At 32.5% G+C, this 17,993-nt stretch overlaps 2 protein-coding genes across 2 annotated transcripts; one reads left to right on the plus strand and one right to left on the minus strand.

The window, feature by feature from the left end:
* The first annotated feature begins 4,493 nt into the window (after positions 1-4,493).
* PGGT-I (Prenyltransferase family protein) lies at positions 4,494-8,516 on the plus strand. Its single transcript, XM_039034478.2, has 11 exons — positions 4,494-4,786; positions 5,716-5,791; positions 5,869-5,927; positions 6,108-6,247; positions 6,675-6,730; positions 6,814-6,890; positions 6,997-7,042; positions 7,202-7,326; positions 7,562-7,629; positions 7,707-7,794; positions 7,984-8,516. The coding sequence occupies exons 1-11, from the start codon at positions 4,565-4,567 to the stop codon at positions 8,131-8,133; spliced, it is 1,107 nt and encodes a 368-aa protein (XP_038890406.1). The 5' UTR covers positions 4,494-4,564; the 3' UTR covers positions 8,134-8,516.
* A 3,201-nt stretch (positions 8,517-11,717) lies between these two features.
* On the minus strand, positions 11,718-14,143 carry LOC120080207 (Putative membrane lipoprotein). Its single transcript, XM_039034783.2, has one exon. The coding sequence runs from the start codon at positions 13,089-13,091 to the stop codon at positions 12,129-12,131; it is 963 nt and encodes a 320-aa protein (XP_038890711.1). The 5' UTR covers positions 13,092-14,143; the 3' UTR covers positions 11,718-12,128.
* Positions 14,144-17,993: the final 3,850 nt, after the last annotated feature.

Raw genomic sequence — 17,993 nt, forward strand, 5'->3', positions numbered from 1 at the left:
AGCTACACCATCATTTTAAGGAAAAGTGATTTTGGCAAGAGAAAAAGTGATTTTGACCATCTCAAAATCACTCCCAACATACGACTTTGTTCAAATTACTTCTATCATTCCGAGAATCACTTTAAAACATAATTTTAATCATTCAAAATTAATTTTAATGATATAAAAAATATATATAATAGTGTAAAATTAAATATTAAATTAAGATGGTAAATCGAATATCATATTTTAAAATTATTAGTTCATATTCATGTCATTAAGCTATCCTTAAACTGACTATTTTCTTTTTGGAAAATTGCAAAAACCACTCATGAAATATGGTGACAGGTACAATTACACCTTTAAACTTTCAATTTTAAAAATTTAACTCTCTAATTTATATGAATATTAGAATTGGGTCAAGCTTGAATCTTCAAACTTATGTAATTGTATAATTTATAACATTTGCATAAGTTTAAGAGTTCAAATTTATCATTTATGGATTCTATTTTTATAATTATTATAAATTTAAGGGTCTAATTTTAACACTGGTAGAAATTTATGAACTCAAATTTTATAATTAAAAGTTTGAAGGGTAATTTGTAACTACCATTCTATTTGAAGGTGGCTTTTCGAGTTTACCTTTATTGTACTTAAAAAAACAATTTTTATCATAAATTTTTCATTTGATTAAAGGATATTTGTAATACATAGTAGAATAAGAGAAAAAAATCTAAAAATTATATCATCTTTAAAATATTTGCAAATATGGATGAGTTGATTAGTCAATCTTTGGATTTTTTTTTTAATTTCTAATTTCACCGTCTCTTGTCTTATCTTGTTGTACACCTTTTTTTTAGTCTTTTTATTTTCTTTCTCTTCTTCGATTTTTGCTTCTTCCCTCCTTTTTTTTATTTTATTTTATTTTAATTTTATTTTCTTTCTCAATTTTTGCTTTTTCCCTTATTTTATTCTTTCCTTTATTCGATGTTTGCTTCTTTCCTTTATTTTTTTATTTTCTTTCATTTCCTTCTTTTTCCCTTTCTTTTTCTTTCATTTATTTTGTTATTTTCTTTTATTTCCTTCTTTTGTCTCATTTTTGCTTCCTTTTTTCTATTTAATTTTCTTTCCTTTTTTCAGTTTTTGCTTCTTCTCTTTCTCTTATTTTTAAATTTTTTCTTTCCTTTATTTGAATTTTTTCTTCTTCCCCTTTTTTCACAAGAATTATGAAGCTGAGTTCCGTACGTAGGACTTAGGACTTGAAAGTACTCAATTCATAAGTGACTTAACACCAAGAAGCCAATCATCAAGTTTGATTATTATAACAAATAATAAATATAAATAGCAAATGAAAGCCACTAATATTTTCTATCATTGATAGCTTAATCTTTGATTATATTTTCATAGTTAATATCCATTTATAGAAATCTATCATTGATAGCCAACTTAGTCAATTTAATTAATCAAGTTGAATCTCGAACTAAAATGTAAGTGAAATGCCTAGAAGTTATCACTAATAGCATATTTATCAGTGATAGAAACTATCATCAAAAAGAAAAGGGACTTATAAATGTTTGGGAAGGACAAGAAATGGGCAAAAAGGTGTTCACTTACTATAATTGATAGAAGCTACTATTGATAACATTTACCAGTGATTAGCATGTTATCGATGATAGAAGCTACCCGATAGCACGTTATTGGTGATAGAAGCTACCACTGATAGCATGTTATCGGTGATAGAAAACTATCACTGATAGCATGATATCAGTGAGATCATTGATAGCATCTTATTAGTGATGTTATCAGTGAAAGAAGCTACCACTAATAACCACAATATGAGTGATGTAAGTGATATCGGTGATAAAACTTAGGTGATATCTATATATCGAGTTTCTTTCAAAGGTGATTGTAACACCCCGCACATTTTTTAGTAATAATGTAATTTCAGTAACTTTATTATTTGGAATTTCAGTAATTGTTATTAGTTGGAGGGAATTTTTGGAATTTTGGACTTCAAGTGTAAGTGTGAGAATTTAATTGTTGGCATGAAATTATTCAAATTTAAAATTAATGGCAGGAATTAATTTTCTTTTGAAACGGAAAGGAATTTAATAGTATAAAACGGAAATGAATTAAATGTAATTATATTTACTTCCTTTTTTGTTTTATTATTATTTCTTTTTTATAAAAAGTCAAACCCCACCCCCTTTTTTCCTCACGTTTGTGAGCCCGTTCGACGCCGCCCAAAGCCGCCGCGTCAGTTTCTTCTTTATGACCTCCGTCCACCACTGGATCTATCAATTTGGGTAAGATTTCTGCCGTTTGGGTTTGTTTTCGGTTGATTCTTGAATACTCATTTACTTTTGGCATCAATTGGTTGATACTCATTGTTTGTGAAGGTATTGAGGTGTTGTTCAGTGAAGTTGGAGTTTGTTTCAGCGAGTTTTGGTAAGTTTTATGCTTTGATTACCCTCTTGTAGATTAATTTTGGTTGTTGAGAAATTTTGGTAAAGTCATTTGGAAGTGATTTTTTGACAAACTACATATGGATAATTTATTTGAGACATTGGTAGTGAAGTATGTATTTGATTCAAGCTTTAATCATGTAAGCCTAATTTCAAATTATGATTAGGGGGTTGATTCAAGAATTTCATTCAAGATGATGAAGAGTTTAGTTTGCTAATTATTCAGACTTAAAATTAGAGGTTTGGAAGGTGAATTCGAATTGGACCACACCTTAGATAAGGTCATCTGGAAATATTTTGTAATATTTTGGTGTTTGGAATTTGGCCTTAAGTATTAATTTTAAAGCTTGGTTTATGTTTAGGCTTGATTAAGGATTCAATAATTTCATAAAGATTCAATTGCTACCTAATATCAAGGTAAGTAATCTTACTATTGGAACTGCCCACGGGCCAGGCATTAGATGTATGCTAGCATGATAAATGTACGTTATGGCAAAATGTTAGCATGATAGACTGATAGTATAATATGATCACAGTATGTTCTAGTACGAGATATGAATTATTTATTTATGTACATAGACACTTGAATGCTAGTGTGAGATGGTATGTGCTTCCATATGGTTGTATTTGATCTGATGATGTTGAGGTACACATGTATGTTGTAGAACCATGATGTTGAGATACACATATATGTTATAGAACCATGATGTTGAGGTATATGTGTATGTTGTATAGCCATGATGTTGAGGTTTATATGTATGTCATAGATTCGTACAGTGATGATTATGATGTTGAGACCGTGCAAATGTCCTTACTGATTAGTTAGATGTCCGTTAGATTTTGTGTTTCCTTCGGGATTCACCAGTTTGTGTTTCCTTCGGGATTCACCAGTTTGTATCTCCTTCGGGATTCACCAGAGGTAGTGGGCATACTTAACTACAGTAGGATAAGACTCAGTCTTCTTCTTGTTTCATGTGCATATGTGTCCTATGAGGACTAAAGCAGTTTATATGTTTCACCAGAGGTGAGTATCTAGAGGACATAGATACCCAGCTAGACCTTAGTAGTGGGGTTACTTACTGAGTATTTTATACTCATTCTTTCTCATGTTGTTATTTCAGGTAAGGGTAGAGATGCACTGACGATGGACAAGCGAAATTCGTGATCGAGCCATTAGGACTAGTTTTTACGCTTTCGCAACATGAAATTTAGAGTTCTTTTCATGTTTCTCTTAACTTTTAGTTTTGATGTTTAAAACTTACTTTAAGAATCGTTTTTCAGACTCATTTACTATCCATTAGTATTTCAATTTAATTAAAGTCTTTTGAACTTACCATATTTAATTAGCATTTATTTCGCCATAACCGAGTGTCGTTTTGAGTTCCATGCATGCATGTATTTAGTAACGGCCTAACTTAAGTCTTAGGGGGTCGGGTCATTACAGTGATAACCAGTGATCAGTTATAAAAGTCTATCACTGATAGCCTTAAGTGTTAATATTTCAAGGTTGATTCTAATTGATGAAAGTCTATTAGTGATAATGAGTGGTAGTTATTATCGGTGATAGCCATGATAAAAGATTATTAGTGATAATTACTATGGTAATCAAAGTTGTTGTCTTCTTTCAAAGTTGATCACTATTTATAAATTTATCATTGATAGCCAATGATAGGCATAAGTAGTAATATTTAAATGTTGATTCCAATTGATGAAAGTGAATCAATGATAGCTACTAATAATTGATAGTAAATTAAAAGCTAATATTTCAAGATTGTATTAATTTTTCTCAAATTGAAAGCTATCATAGATAACAATTAATAGAAGCTATCAGCGATAGCAACTATCAGTGGTTATCACTAATAGTTGCTATCAGTGATAGCTTTTAATTTGATAAAACCGGGAAGAAGTGAACAAAATGATGACTAGGCATGAATTTTTTAGTCTTTTATCATTTTTGATCTATATATACAATTATTTTATTTTTGTACTACATATTCTATTATTTTGGACTTAATTCTGTTTATGCAACTAGCCCGATTAAAATGTCCAAAAGCCAAAGACATCGCACTTGCCAACGCAGTGAAAGCAGGAGTCTTCCAGGCATCTAGAGAGGCGTCGCCATGGATTCAGAGTCGAACCTTCTTCAAGATTCCTCCACTCCTTCTTCCTCTCCTCCTCCTCCTCCTTCTTCTTCTTCTGGGTTCGATAGAGATCGTCATGTGATGTTCTTGGAGATGATGTACCAGTTGTTGCCTTTTCAGTATCAAACTCAAGAGATTAACCACCTTACACTTGCTTACTTCGTCATCTCCGGCCTTCACCTTCTTGGTGCCGTGGATCGTGTGGGTACAATTTTTAATTCACTATTAAATTTAGATTTGTGTTATCATTGAAATGTTTAGGTTTCCTCTTTTCCGTTGAATTTCTATCCCTTTGATTATACCCAATACTGCCTATGAATTGCTCGGATTAGACTATTTGGAATTTTGGAATTGGGAATGTTTTTCTTTCTGATTATAAATCTTACTCTTGGTAATCGTTGCGGCTTAAAGGAACCTGTGCTAGTTATGTGATCCCATTAATTGTTTGATTGTAGATATGGAGAAGTTTTGCTGTGAGAACTGAAAATGAGGGTGATATTGAATTTGAGGGGTGGGGGTTTTTGGGAAGAGTGTTTTGGGCTGTTATTCGAGTTCTTGTATCTAAATTTTGATCTGAGTTGTGGATTTTTCTTTGTAAATCTATTCAACTCTTAATTATATTAGAGGAATGAGTTTTGAACCAACTAGCTGTAGAACTATCTTAATTATATTAGAGGAATGAGTTTTGAACCAACTAGCTGTAGAACTATTATAGTGATGACAATATGCTTGCTATTAACTTGTGTCTTATATGAGCAGAGAGGGACTCTTGTGAGCTTTGTTCCCTTGTGCATTATCATGTTTCTCTTTGAGCTTCGAATTTGAGGGTCTTTTGTAATTATTCTATAGGTGTTATTTTGTTTAGCTAGACCCCTTCCTTTAGAGGGTTCTCCTTTTGGTGGGCTGGGTTTTTGTCGCCCTTGTATTCTTTCATTTTTTTCTCAATGGAAGTGGTTTTTCTTATAAAAAAAAGAAAACTTGTGTCTTATATGTTTATCACCGTTTGTGCAGCTATTATCTCCATGATTAGCTAAAATGCGCAATGCATTGATTATTTCCTTAACCAACGTATTGTCTTAAAATAACGAAGCTTGAAAAGGAATAACATTAGATATTGGAAATTGTTTTAGGTGGACAAGGACAAAATTGCTAATTGGGTCTTGTCCTTTCAAGCAATTCCTTCAAACAAGGCTGAAAAAACCAATGGTATGAACTTCCTAAGAAAGAAAGTGTAAAATTTATATGGAGAAAGTGCCTTCTAATTAGCTTTGGGTTTGATGCAGGAGAGTTTTATGGATTCTGCGGATCGAGAAGTTCTCAGTTTCCTCCAGACGAGAATGGGGTATGATAAACACATTATGCACAAAGCTCCCTGTTGGAGTTTTGAAGATAGCGTATTAATGTTTATGATTTGTTTCGTCAGGCATCCAATATCTGCTCTTACTATTGGGACATACAGTTAATGCAGTGCAAATGAGACCCGTACATATTTTTTCTAATAATAGTTGATTTCTGCTTATAGGATTTAATTCACAACGGTAGTCACTTGGCGAGCACATATTGTGCCCTTGCAATACTGAAGGTCATTGGTTACGACTTCTCCAATATTAACTCTGAATCAATTGCAATCTCAATGAGAAACCTTCAACAATCTGATGGGAGGTATTCTTATAAGCTTTTATGTTCGTTGATTAATTGATCTAAAATTAATTAAAATTGATTCTTATATTGTATCTTCATCAGATTGACTGGGCTATTTATTGGTACCTCTCACATCTATTCATTATTTGATCTTAAGTAGATATTACTTAATGAAAAAGGTTGGCATGTATTTAAAACTTTTTTTTGAACCAAAAACACAAGGTGTATGCATACTGCTGCTAAGAATGTTGGTGAACCTTCTGAAGTTAAATGTTTATGTACTATTGTGGAAATTTAATATGTAACATGAGAATTTGTTTTTATCATAGATCCATCTCCATTATTATGCTGACACATTCTCTGCTTTTTTTAAAAAAAAATAAAAAATAAAAAATGGTGTAACAATGTCGAATCCAATCCTCTTTGGCACCAATGTTTGTTCTGACAGCTTTGTGCCTATCCATGTCGGAGCAGAGGCTGACCTTCGGTTCGTCTATTGTGCTGGTATATGAAAGTTTGTGGCTTTCTTCTTAAACTATGGGAATATTAGTATAATATATTTGTGATGCCATTAACCCATTACTCAGCTGCCATCTGTTATATGCTTGAGAATTGGAGCGGGATGGACAGGCAGAAAACTAAAACCTATATTTTGAACTGCCAGGTTTGTTTGAAGACTGCCACAATCTTGACGTATGTGTGTTTATTATGTTGTCCTCCTATAGAAAATAATGAATCATCTTGACATTTTTGTAATGCCTTTCTTGTAGTCATATGATGGTGGCTTCGGGTTAACTCCTGGTTCAGAATCTCATGGTGAGATTAACAATACCGTTGATTAATAAATTTAATACCTGTGTGCCTTTATTTGTAGAACTCACAAAAACATAAGGTCTAAGATCGATTGTAGTTTCCAGCGTTGTTCGTTTCATGAAGTTGATCGTTATTTACGAATGGTTGGATTTAGTGACACAGGCGGTGGAACGTATTGTGCTATTGCATCTCTCCGTTTAATGGGTTTCATTGAAGATGATCTTCTCTTTAGAGACAATCCTTCTTCCATAATAAACGTCCCGTTGTTGCTGGAGTGGTGCTTGCAGGTTTGTTTTCATCATTCTACCACAAAAGAGTTTCAACCCCTGGACATCGTAATGCTTCAAAATTTGACTTTTACTAGAAAATAAAGGGCCAAGGGTAGATTGGAAACAAAGACACATTTATGAAAAATAGTTTGTCCTCTCTTTGATTTTTCTCAACTTAGTTGCTTTCTTATGTCAATGCGTTTCTCAACTATTTATCGAGGCGTTGCCTAAATGTTATTGTATCCGGATGTAGAAACAGGCAGCCAATGGAGGATTTCAAGGTCGACCTAACAAGCCTGCTGACACTTGTTATGCGTTTTGGTAAGGAAAAATGTAGGTGTGACCGTTTTTCTAGGGTAATATGGGATTTAGCTCTTGACTAAGCAATGTTGTGGTAGGATTGGATCTACCTTGAGGATTTTGGGAGGCCTTGATTTCATTAATAAGAAGGCTTTGAAGACATTTTTGTTGACTTGCCAGTCTAAGGTAGTATCATTTCTCTTTACCTCCAGTTCACTTTCATTCTTAAAACAAACATTCAAAAATTTCCCGTGGATAAATCATGAAAGCACAGGTTTAGAATCGATAACCAAATTTTGATCCCTAGTCTCAACCTTTGAACTAACTAAAAGGGTTCGAAGTTCAATAACTTTTTGCCGTAATTTTGCTTGACAGTATGGTGGTTTCAGCAAGTTTCCATTGGATTTTCCTGATTTATACCACTCCTACTATGGATTTACTGCTTTTAGCCTGTTGGAAGAACCCAACATCAACTCTCTGTTTGTTGAACTCGGAATAACAGATGCTTCTGCCTGGGGAATCTAACATGGGAACGTTCCTTTGACATGTGATGAATCATTTTCACTGCTTTTGCCGATTTGGGTATCATTAGAACGTTCGTTTGACATGGGATGAATCATTTTCACTGCTTTTGCCGATTTGGGTATCATTCCTCTCCCCTTTTCCAAATCTTTCACTTGGCCTACACAACTTATCACAAAGAAATGTAGAGTTTGATCTTAGCTATTCACAACTCCAGATGGAGCTTCATCCAGAATCCCTGTTTGTATACTATCTAAAAAGCCCGTCATCCCTTCTTCTGATTGTAATTTTATATTTTAAGTTTTAAACACAGGATCTGGTTTTGATGCTATATTTCTTTAAATTCAATTAAACAAGTCTTTGCTTCCTCAGCAATTTATCAGTAACAATTTGTTCATTCTTCCAAATTTGCTTGCATAATCTGTGGGCATAGTGCATGAACACATTCATGTTTTGCCTCTGATGCCAAGATCATCCATTCATTGAACTTGTCTCTGTTAGAGCAAGAAGCTACTGATACTGAAGGAGGACAAAGAAACGGTATAAACACTTCTTTTTAATAGTACTTCAAATCTTATAATGTTTCAGTTTTTGCTTCACTTTCCATATGTCTAAAGAAAGGTGGAAAAAGCATTCGTAAGAGCTAAGAATATGGAATTCACTTTCTTCAAAGGAATGCTAGCAAATCATGCTGAAGTTCAATCAATCTGTCTATTTGATTTGATGATTTTGGTCCTTTTTAAAGACATTATTGGTCTACCAAAATATGATTTATTGCTCTTATAAAATTTTAGTTTGATCTTGTGAATCTTTTTGGTCAAATAAACAAAAGAAATGTTTGTATCAGATATTTGTTAAGTATTTTTTACATATATCTTCGAGTTGCCAAGCTAATTTGTAAATGTATTTGTTTAATGTCATGGGATAACTATTTTAACTTTTTTTCTTTTATAATTGTCAAGAAAATTCGTATAATGTTAGATATCACACTATCCATAGTTCCAAATTAGCCTGGACTAATTTCTATTCAAAATATCGGAATAAAACATAATTTCAAAAATTTTGAAACCCTTTTTTTAAAGTCAAAGGTTCAATCATCTTATTATAAAAAAATTATCGGAATAATATATTTATCTTTGTTTTGGGTGAATATAAGAATATAATTATCTTTTATTTTAACGAATATAGGAATATAGTAATCTTTTCTTATAGCAAATATATTACTTTATTACTATTAACTTCCTTTACTTTTATAATCATGAATGGTTGAATTTTCCTTCCTGACATCCCTAAAATATTGTAACACTTCAAATTTTTAAAAAAGATCAATAATGTAATATGATAAGGGAAGTTTAGAACCAATGTAATTTCTCTCCCACAATTGAGAGTCTGAGTTGGCTTGTGCTAACCCTTAAATTCAAAATCAAAATTTCATAAAATATATAGAACAAGTGAGTATTACAGCCTGAACTTAATTTCAAAATATAATTCCACAACTTGTCTCTTTTGGACCAATTCATACCAATAACAAATATTCCTTTTTGGGATCTACAAAGTACTGGAAATCGAATCAAACTATTAATCTTCAAAATAATAATAAATGTTCTTATTCACTAGAGATTTTTGTACATATGACCTTTTCACGAGCACTTTTATGTCCTCCCCACAAACGTATGAAATCTAACCCATTTTATACCGTATCACATTAGAGATGGTCATATCTATCATAACTTTAACGCGATGGTCATCTTTATTATGGTTTTCATTTTTCTCACCTCATTGTGATAGAGATGGTCATCGCATTAGAGTTACGATAGACATAGTCATTTCTAACGCGATATGTTATAAAATGCGGTAATGTGCTTTTATGTAAGCAAAATGTTAGATTTCATACATTTGTGGGGACCGTCATTAATCATAAAGATACTCATAAAAGGATCATCCGTACAAAAATACTCTATTCACTAAACTATATTTGAATCGACATGAACAAAAGTTTTAACAAAATCATGTTATTACACTCCCAAGAAGTGAAATGTGAGAAAATTGTGTTGAAAACATTTTGAAGGGTATGGGCCAAATAAAAAAAAGAAAGAACATATTATGAGTACATGTGCCACTAAAGTTCAAGAGTCATGATTCAGCTATGGACATATCAGCTTTAAAAAAAAAATATAAAACACAGGTAAAAGGCAATGGCTGTAATGATTCTTAAAGGTGGGGGCAGCAACCTATTCCGACAATACATTTTCACGAGCAATTTCCTACCTTTGTCGTTTTAAGGAAAAAAGAAAGGCAAAAGCATCTAAAAACCTGTCCACCTCTGTCTCTTTGTTGTGAGTGGTACTTTTTCAAGCCACGTACTGCTGAATAACCCTTTGCGAATTCATCTACCTATTTCTTAGTATAAAGTTGATGGAAGGCAAGTCTTAGTCTTTTCATAAGGATATGTTATATTGTTATGGAAGAGTTAAAAGTTGTTAAGATCTTATTCATAACGATTTTGTTTTCGGTTTCTTACTTGTTTCTTCATATTTCTTTACTGTGTTTTCCACCTTCCTTAACGAAATATTTGAGTTTCGAGTCAAATTACAAAAGTAGAAACAAGTTATTAAAAATTGAGTTCAAACATTAAGTTCATGTTTGATAACTATTTGGTTTTTTACTTTTGAAAATTAAATTTGTCTTTCTTTTTTTTGGGGGATAAAGAAACATTTCATATCATTTAATGAATGAATGTTGGAAAAACCCACGCCTAAAGGTGATTTATAAGAAAGCTCTCCAATTGTAAAGAAAAAAAAAATGAACTTTAATGCACCAAAGAAAAGTATTGGTAAAGACCAAATTCATATAATGATCAAAGGTAGAAGAGGAATCCCTGAAAATATGATGTTTACGTTCACACCAAAGAAACCAAAAGATTTGAAGAAATTAAGTTTGTAAACATTGCTTCCACTTAATGGTTTCTTTGTTTGGTTATCTACCTTTTAGTAGTATTTTTTTATATTCGTGAGTGTCCAGACCAGCTTATGCGTACCTCGACTAATCTCACGAAATAGCCTGCCTGACCCTACAACATTTAGGTGTCCAGATATCAATTCCTAGGTAGATGACCAACCATGGATCTTAACCATTTATTGAGACTATATCTCCTTTTTTACTATTAGGTCAATCTATGATGGTCAATCTACCTTTTAGTAGTATTCTTGAAATCCAGTAAAAAATTTGAAAGCTAAAATACAAATAGTTTTTAAAAACTTTTTTTTGGGGCGACTTTTGACTAAAAATCTAAATATATATTCAAAAAGATAAAAACAAATTAAGAGAAAATTGGAACGGTTTTCAAAAACTAAATAGTTATCATGCGAGATCTACTTTTTTCTTTTTAGAACTTAGCTTGGATTTTGATAACATTTTAGAAGGTAGATAACAAAGCAACGAAATAAGAGGTGAAAGTAATGTTTATAAATCTGATTTTCAGCAACTAAAAATAAAAAAGGAAATGGTTATCAAACAAACCCAAGTTTTCAACTAAAAAAGCTTAATGGAAATATGGAAAAAATGAGGGGAAGGGGAGAGGAGGAAGAGGAAAGAAACAGCAGAAAAGCATTAGGTTCAAAAAAGAAAAGGATTTTACAAAGCTCCCTTCTACCCCAAAGTTTCAACCTTACCATCAGCCACAAGAAGACTTATAGGTATCTGACAAGCTTAGGAGACATGGAGATTGAATAAAACAAATATCCCACAAGTCCACCCATCCACTTGCATCAGGCCCACCTTCCATTTCTCAACATCATTTTTCAGAGAATGTTGTCCTTCAAGTTTTTAAGACAGTCGAAAAAGGTAATTGCAATGCAGCAGAGATTAGCTTAGCCTACAAACTCCCACCCTTAAAAACACTTCAAAAGCAACAAGTTTAACCCAACAAAGAAGGGTTAAAGATTAAAAATAAAAAAAATAAATACCCATTTTCGACTTTGGTGAATCAATCCTAATGGTTAGATTGGCTTCTTGGTGATTGATGAACTGAAGGTTGAAGGTGAAGATGGCAAAGGAAGTACCTGTGAAGAAGTGCTTGAATGATACTGTTGTGTACATTGATGATGATGGTGATTCAGCTCCATATCTTGGTTCCTGTCAACAACAATTGTAATATAAGATTTGTCCTCTTCATCTTTAAGTAATTTCTCCATGGAAGCTTTAGTTCTTGAATCTTCAACAGACTCTATGGAATTATTATGAACCCCTTTCTCAGCTGCTTCAAGTAGTTTCCTCTTAAGTTTCTCTTCTGCTTCCTGTAGAAATTTGAATTTTGGAGGTGGAGATGATCTTAACTTGTTAAACTCTGCATCTGATGCTGATTCAAAGAGAGGATTGAATCCATGGGGTTTATAAGAATCTGCAGGAGTAAGAGGTGGTGTAAAAAGAGTTGGAGAAGCTAATGGAGTCAAATATGGAGTCTCCACAGTAAGAAGAAGATCACTCAAGCTCCTACTTTTTGATTCTTTTCCATTCTTATCTACTCTGGACTTTCCATCTTCAGACTCTAAATCTTCCTTGGTTTCTTCTATTATGGTGAAGAGAAATCTTGCTGGCCCTGAGAGACTTTGGAGCCTCATAAACTCTGTCTCTATGCCATCTTCTCCAAAGGGTTTCAGTAAGAAATCATTGTTTGTGTGCATATTAAACTGCCCTTCATCTCCATGAATCATTGTTTCTGTGAATCTTACTGATGAACTTAGATCTTGAGGATTTAGAGCTGTGTGGCTCAAAGAAGATGACCTTTTCCAACAAAACATGTAAAATAGCTCTCTAGCTGGGCTACTATAATCATTTTCAACATCTCTGTCTGTGAACCTCTTCTTCCACCATAACAGATAATAAAGCTCAGCAACAAGAGCCAAGAAAAGACAACCAAAGATCACACTCAAACCAAGTCCTACACTACTCAGAGACTTCATCTTCCTCACAATTACATCAGCAACCAAACCTTCTAATTACTTCAACACTTCACAAAACACAAACAGAATTTCTCATTTCACAAAGACAGACAAAACAAAACAAAAGAAACAACCTTCAAATTGTTCCTTGAGGAGAAAAACTTCACAAGAAATGCAGTAGCCTCAAAATCTTCCCACTTCCCAGGATGCAACTTTCAGCAGAAATTAAGCATGTGATGAATTTAGACCTCAACTTACAGGAAAAACAGTACTACATCATCGAGAAATCAAGAAAAAGAAGAAAAGCTTCAAGATTATCCAACTTTTAATGCCAATGACAGAAGCAAAACTCCCACTACATAAAAATAAACCCCCCCCCCCCCTTTTGTTTCTGAGAATCACACACACACTTCAATCATGAAACATGATTACAACTACGAGCTTCTCTTTTTTCCTTTTAAACCAAGAATCTATTAAACATACCCACAACTCTTGTGCTGAGAATAGCATAGTTTTAGCCAGAAATCAACACTCTACTGGCTTGAAAAAGGACAATTGCAAAGGAGAGGAGGTAGCAAAAGATTCCCAAACTGGAAAACCAGTGTTGTCTGTGTTTAAGGTGCTGAACAAAAACCAGGAGGAAGTGGGTAAAAGGAAAAATTAGAGGCGAATAGCAAAAGGGTGGGCAAATACAGGAGTTGTTTATGGGTTGGGCGGATGGATGCGGGCTTCGAGGGACGCTCACATGGGACCAGAAACATATGGAATTTTGCTCTGCTGTTCTAATTTATTACTCCATTTTCTTTCTTCACCTTCTTCCTTTGGGAATAGAAAATCTATTGAAGCCCGCGCTTCGTTCAACTTCGTTTCGGGCCTTTGGGCTCTCAATCTTACGCCACAACCCACAAGGAAAAGGGTAATCGGAGGAAATAGTAAAATCGGGTACCTCCTGATATATATATATATATATAAACCCGGAAAAAGTAAGATTTTTAGCTAAAGTGTATTACGCACCTGATATATATATTTTTAATCTCCTAAATTGTCCTTAGTATAGTTGATTAACAATTTTTTTCGAATACGGTATAATTGTTATATCGTGTATAAATTCTTAATTAAAATATAGTGTAAATAGAATCATATGTTAAATACAGTATAAAAAGAATTATTGGTTATGAAACTTCAACCTAACGGAATCAAGAGATAAAATTGTCAAATTTTTCTTCCATTTAAAAAATTTGAATTGCCGGTTTTATATCTGTTTTGATTTGATTTAACTACTTTTCGAAAATATTCAGAATTAATCTATCTTTAATCTGTTTATCACCATCTTGATTTTAATTTATAATATATCTTTAGATTTTACATTATTTTATTCATTTTTTATTATTTTAAATTCAGATTAAAATCCTTTTATCCTGATTAGGATTTTATTTTTCTACATATTATCGTATAACAAATCAATTGTATATTTAATTTACATTTTATCATTTTCTGTATTTTTTAAATCACATTTTATTCATTATCATCTTATTACATTATTATATCATTAGTTTATTTTTTTGACAAATAAATAAGTATTCATTTTTTTAATCTTGTTGTTTTTGCAATGCCTCTACAACTAATTAGATTTCTTTCATATGTTTTGTGGTTGATGGAGTTATAAATACAGTGTAATTGTTGGAACTTAAATGAGAATGGAACTATGAATGCATTGTAATTATAACTAAACGAGCTCTGCCTGATTTTTCTCCTCGTTTATATTAGAATTTATATTTTATCATCAAATTAGATTTTATCTAACTAACATAATAAACAAAAACTTCATGATTCTACCCCAGTTTATATTTGAATTTATCTTTTAATGTCAATTTTGATTTTATCTAACTAACTTTCAATTTGCTTAAACATTTGTTACAAATTCAACTGTATCTATTTTTTTTCCCATTATTTTATACATATTGTTATCAAATTAGTTTGATTTTTTTTTTTCATATTTTTCGATATTTTCAATTTTGCATATAGAAATATGTAAAAATGACTTGTTGTACTTAAAAAGGAACATATATATATATATATATGTATGTATGTATATGTATATGTTCAGTTTATTATTAATATTAACATTATCATTATTATTATTATTATTAAAATAAGATAACAAAAGACCCTAAATCTCATCTTCTTCGTCTTCTTCACTTAGTCGTCCCCTAAAATCTCATTTTCTCCTTCTCAATCTCATGTCTACCGTTGATTCAGCTACCATTTCTTGAATTTCATCGTCTGGTCTAGTTTTTTACAACCAACCTTGCCAAGTCGTCGACTTTTTTTACTCACACACATTTTTCCTGGTTTTGTTTCTACTTTGAACATCATTTTCAACAATGGCGTTCTAAGATTGATAGTATTTAAAGCTGGCTTTCAAGATCCTGAGCAAAATGGTCACATGGAATGAAGACGATAAAACTCCCTACAACTATTTTGGTGTCAAATGCAATTATATTTCCTATAGCCATATCGTCCTGGAGTTGTAATTTCTTCAAATATTCACTTGCCAACAACAATTTCATTGGTACAATCAACTTTGCTCTTTCTCACCTTGGAGGAAATTTATCGTTGTAGACATCCATAAGTTTCTAATGACCCCATCGCTTGGTCGTCATCTTCCCTCGCATACATGCGTTCATAGGCAACGGGAAGCATTAAGTACTATATTGGGTGATTTTTAATTTTTGCTTCTGGAATGTTTATATACTATATATTTGTGTTTAGTGTATTTGCGGTATTTGAGTTGTTTTTTAAGCAATGTATCTTTGCATTCTCGTTGTACTTAATTTTATTGTTTTAGGATAGTTTTATCATTTACTAATTAGTATTTTCTATTATATGAATTCATTTTGCTATTTTTGTAATTTTGAAACATTGCCATTTTTCCAAGTGAAACTTTAAAATTTGCCATTTCTTTTGTCAATCCAACAATTATTGGGACGGTGGATAAATGCCAAAATTTTGAAAAAAGGCCAAACGTATTTTTCTTTGTTAAAATGACCGAATGGCTAACTTTGAGACTATTTAAAATTTTAATAATGGACACAAATACTCCTACAACCTAGTTCCTATAATTATGTTGTATTTTGACATAGAAAAATAATAATCTAAAGCAAGGTCTAACAAACTTCACCAACCAAAATCTAACCTTAATTTTAAAAAAAAATATCTAAAATAATATCACATGCAATCAAAACTAAACGAAAGAGATGAATAATCTTATATATATGTGTGTGTTGTAGAAACGACAGGACCCAACAACGAACTATAAACTGTCAAGGCACGACGGTCAAGTGAAGAGCAAAACCTGTAAAACAAAAACTCGTTATAGGCTACCCAAGTGTGCAAGCAGGTCTGAAAATTGTCACGTCGTCCCTAGGATAAAACAGCCAAAGGAAAACTGATCGAAAATGCACCGTTACCGATCAGAACGTACACCCTTTCTAAACTCACTACTCGGAAAGCTAAGATGGAGGAGGAGAGGAAAATGAAGTGGAGAATTAAGAAAATAAATTCTGTGTATTACGAACTGCTAAAGGCCTTGCCTTTTATAGGCCTTTAGCGTCGAATGGTAGGGAACGAAACGTGTGTGGACGTTACGAATGGGTGGATGAAACGCGCGGATGAACAGACCGTTTCCCCCTTTTTTCGATTAAATAATAATAATAATAATAAATAAATAAATAAAATAAAATAAAATAATATTTTTTATTAAAAATAATCATCACACACACCTCGCTCGACCGATCGGACGACAGCGGCGCATGTGGGATGTCCATCGAACCCACATTGGTCTATCTCCTCGCGCGTGTGGGATGTTGATAAAATTAAAATAAGATGTATGACATATCCTTGTTGAAGAAACCACGAACCCAAAAACTTCATTCCAATCCAAAACTACGATTTCTTTAGAAAATTGGGAAATCATGAGCCGCAACACTATATTCTCTAGATGTAAACTATACAATGTCCGGATGAAAGAAGATATTATATTTATTATTAAAAATGTACATGAGATCCATTGGTATCCTTAGGAGCTCTCATAAAACAATTGGGAGAAGGGGTTAAATGATTTGTCTGAAAAAAGGGAAACGATAAAGTTTTAATGAATATTTAATCTAAATATCTCTTATACAGCAATAAGGGTAAATAGGGAAAAAGTGTAACCGACAATATTTGTTTGGTCATATTTCAATAGATTTTTTTTTTTTTTTTGGATATTTTTCAAAAACAATGGTTTGAAACGGCCATTCCACAAAATTTCTCTTTTATATATATAGCAATCATGTCTAATGTAAAGTTATTAATTACTATGCTTATTTGAAGCTTAATATGAGTAAGGCAATGATCAAGTTGAGTGGCATTATCTGCACAAGATTTTGCAACCACGTGATTTAGTTTATTATGAATTACATTTGAACAGAGACAGTTTAAGGCTTCCAGAGGCTTGCGTCAGGGAGGTTCGTTATCACCATACCTCTTTGTTATTTGTTTTGAAGGTCTTTCTACCATTCTCCAAGAAAAGAAATATTGTGCTACTTTTTCAAGTTTGCATATTAACCCTTTTTACCATTCTATTTCACACCTTTTTTTTAGATGACAACCTTTTCTTTTTTCGGTCAACGAAAAAATTACTGCAGTGTTGTGAAGATGATGTTAGAGACATATGAGAATATCGCATAACAGACGATCAATTTCTATAAATCCATGTTCATGGTCAGCAAGAATACAAGGTCGGATGTGATCCAATATTCCGGCTTGCCTTCCTAGATTTCTAAAAATAAGAGTGAGGTGTTCGAGCATGTTTGGAAGTTCCTGCAATGTTGGAAAGAGAAGATTTTCTTTGTTGGCAGCAAAGAAGTCTTCATTAAAGCA

This window comes from Benincasa hispida, chromosome 6, assembly GCF_027475165.1.
Source record: "Benincasa hispida cultivar pf3 chromosome 6, pf3_genome.v1.1, whole genome shotgun sequence".
Taxonomy (NCBI): Eukaryota; Viridiplantae; Streptophyta; class Magnoliopsida; order Cucurbitales; family Cucurbitaceae; genus Benincasa; species Benincasa hispida.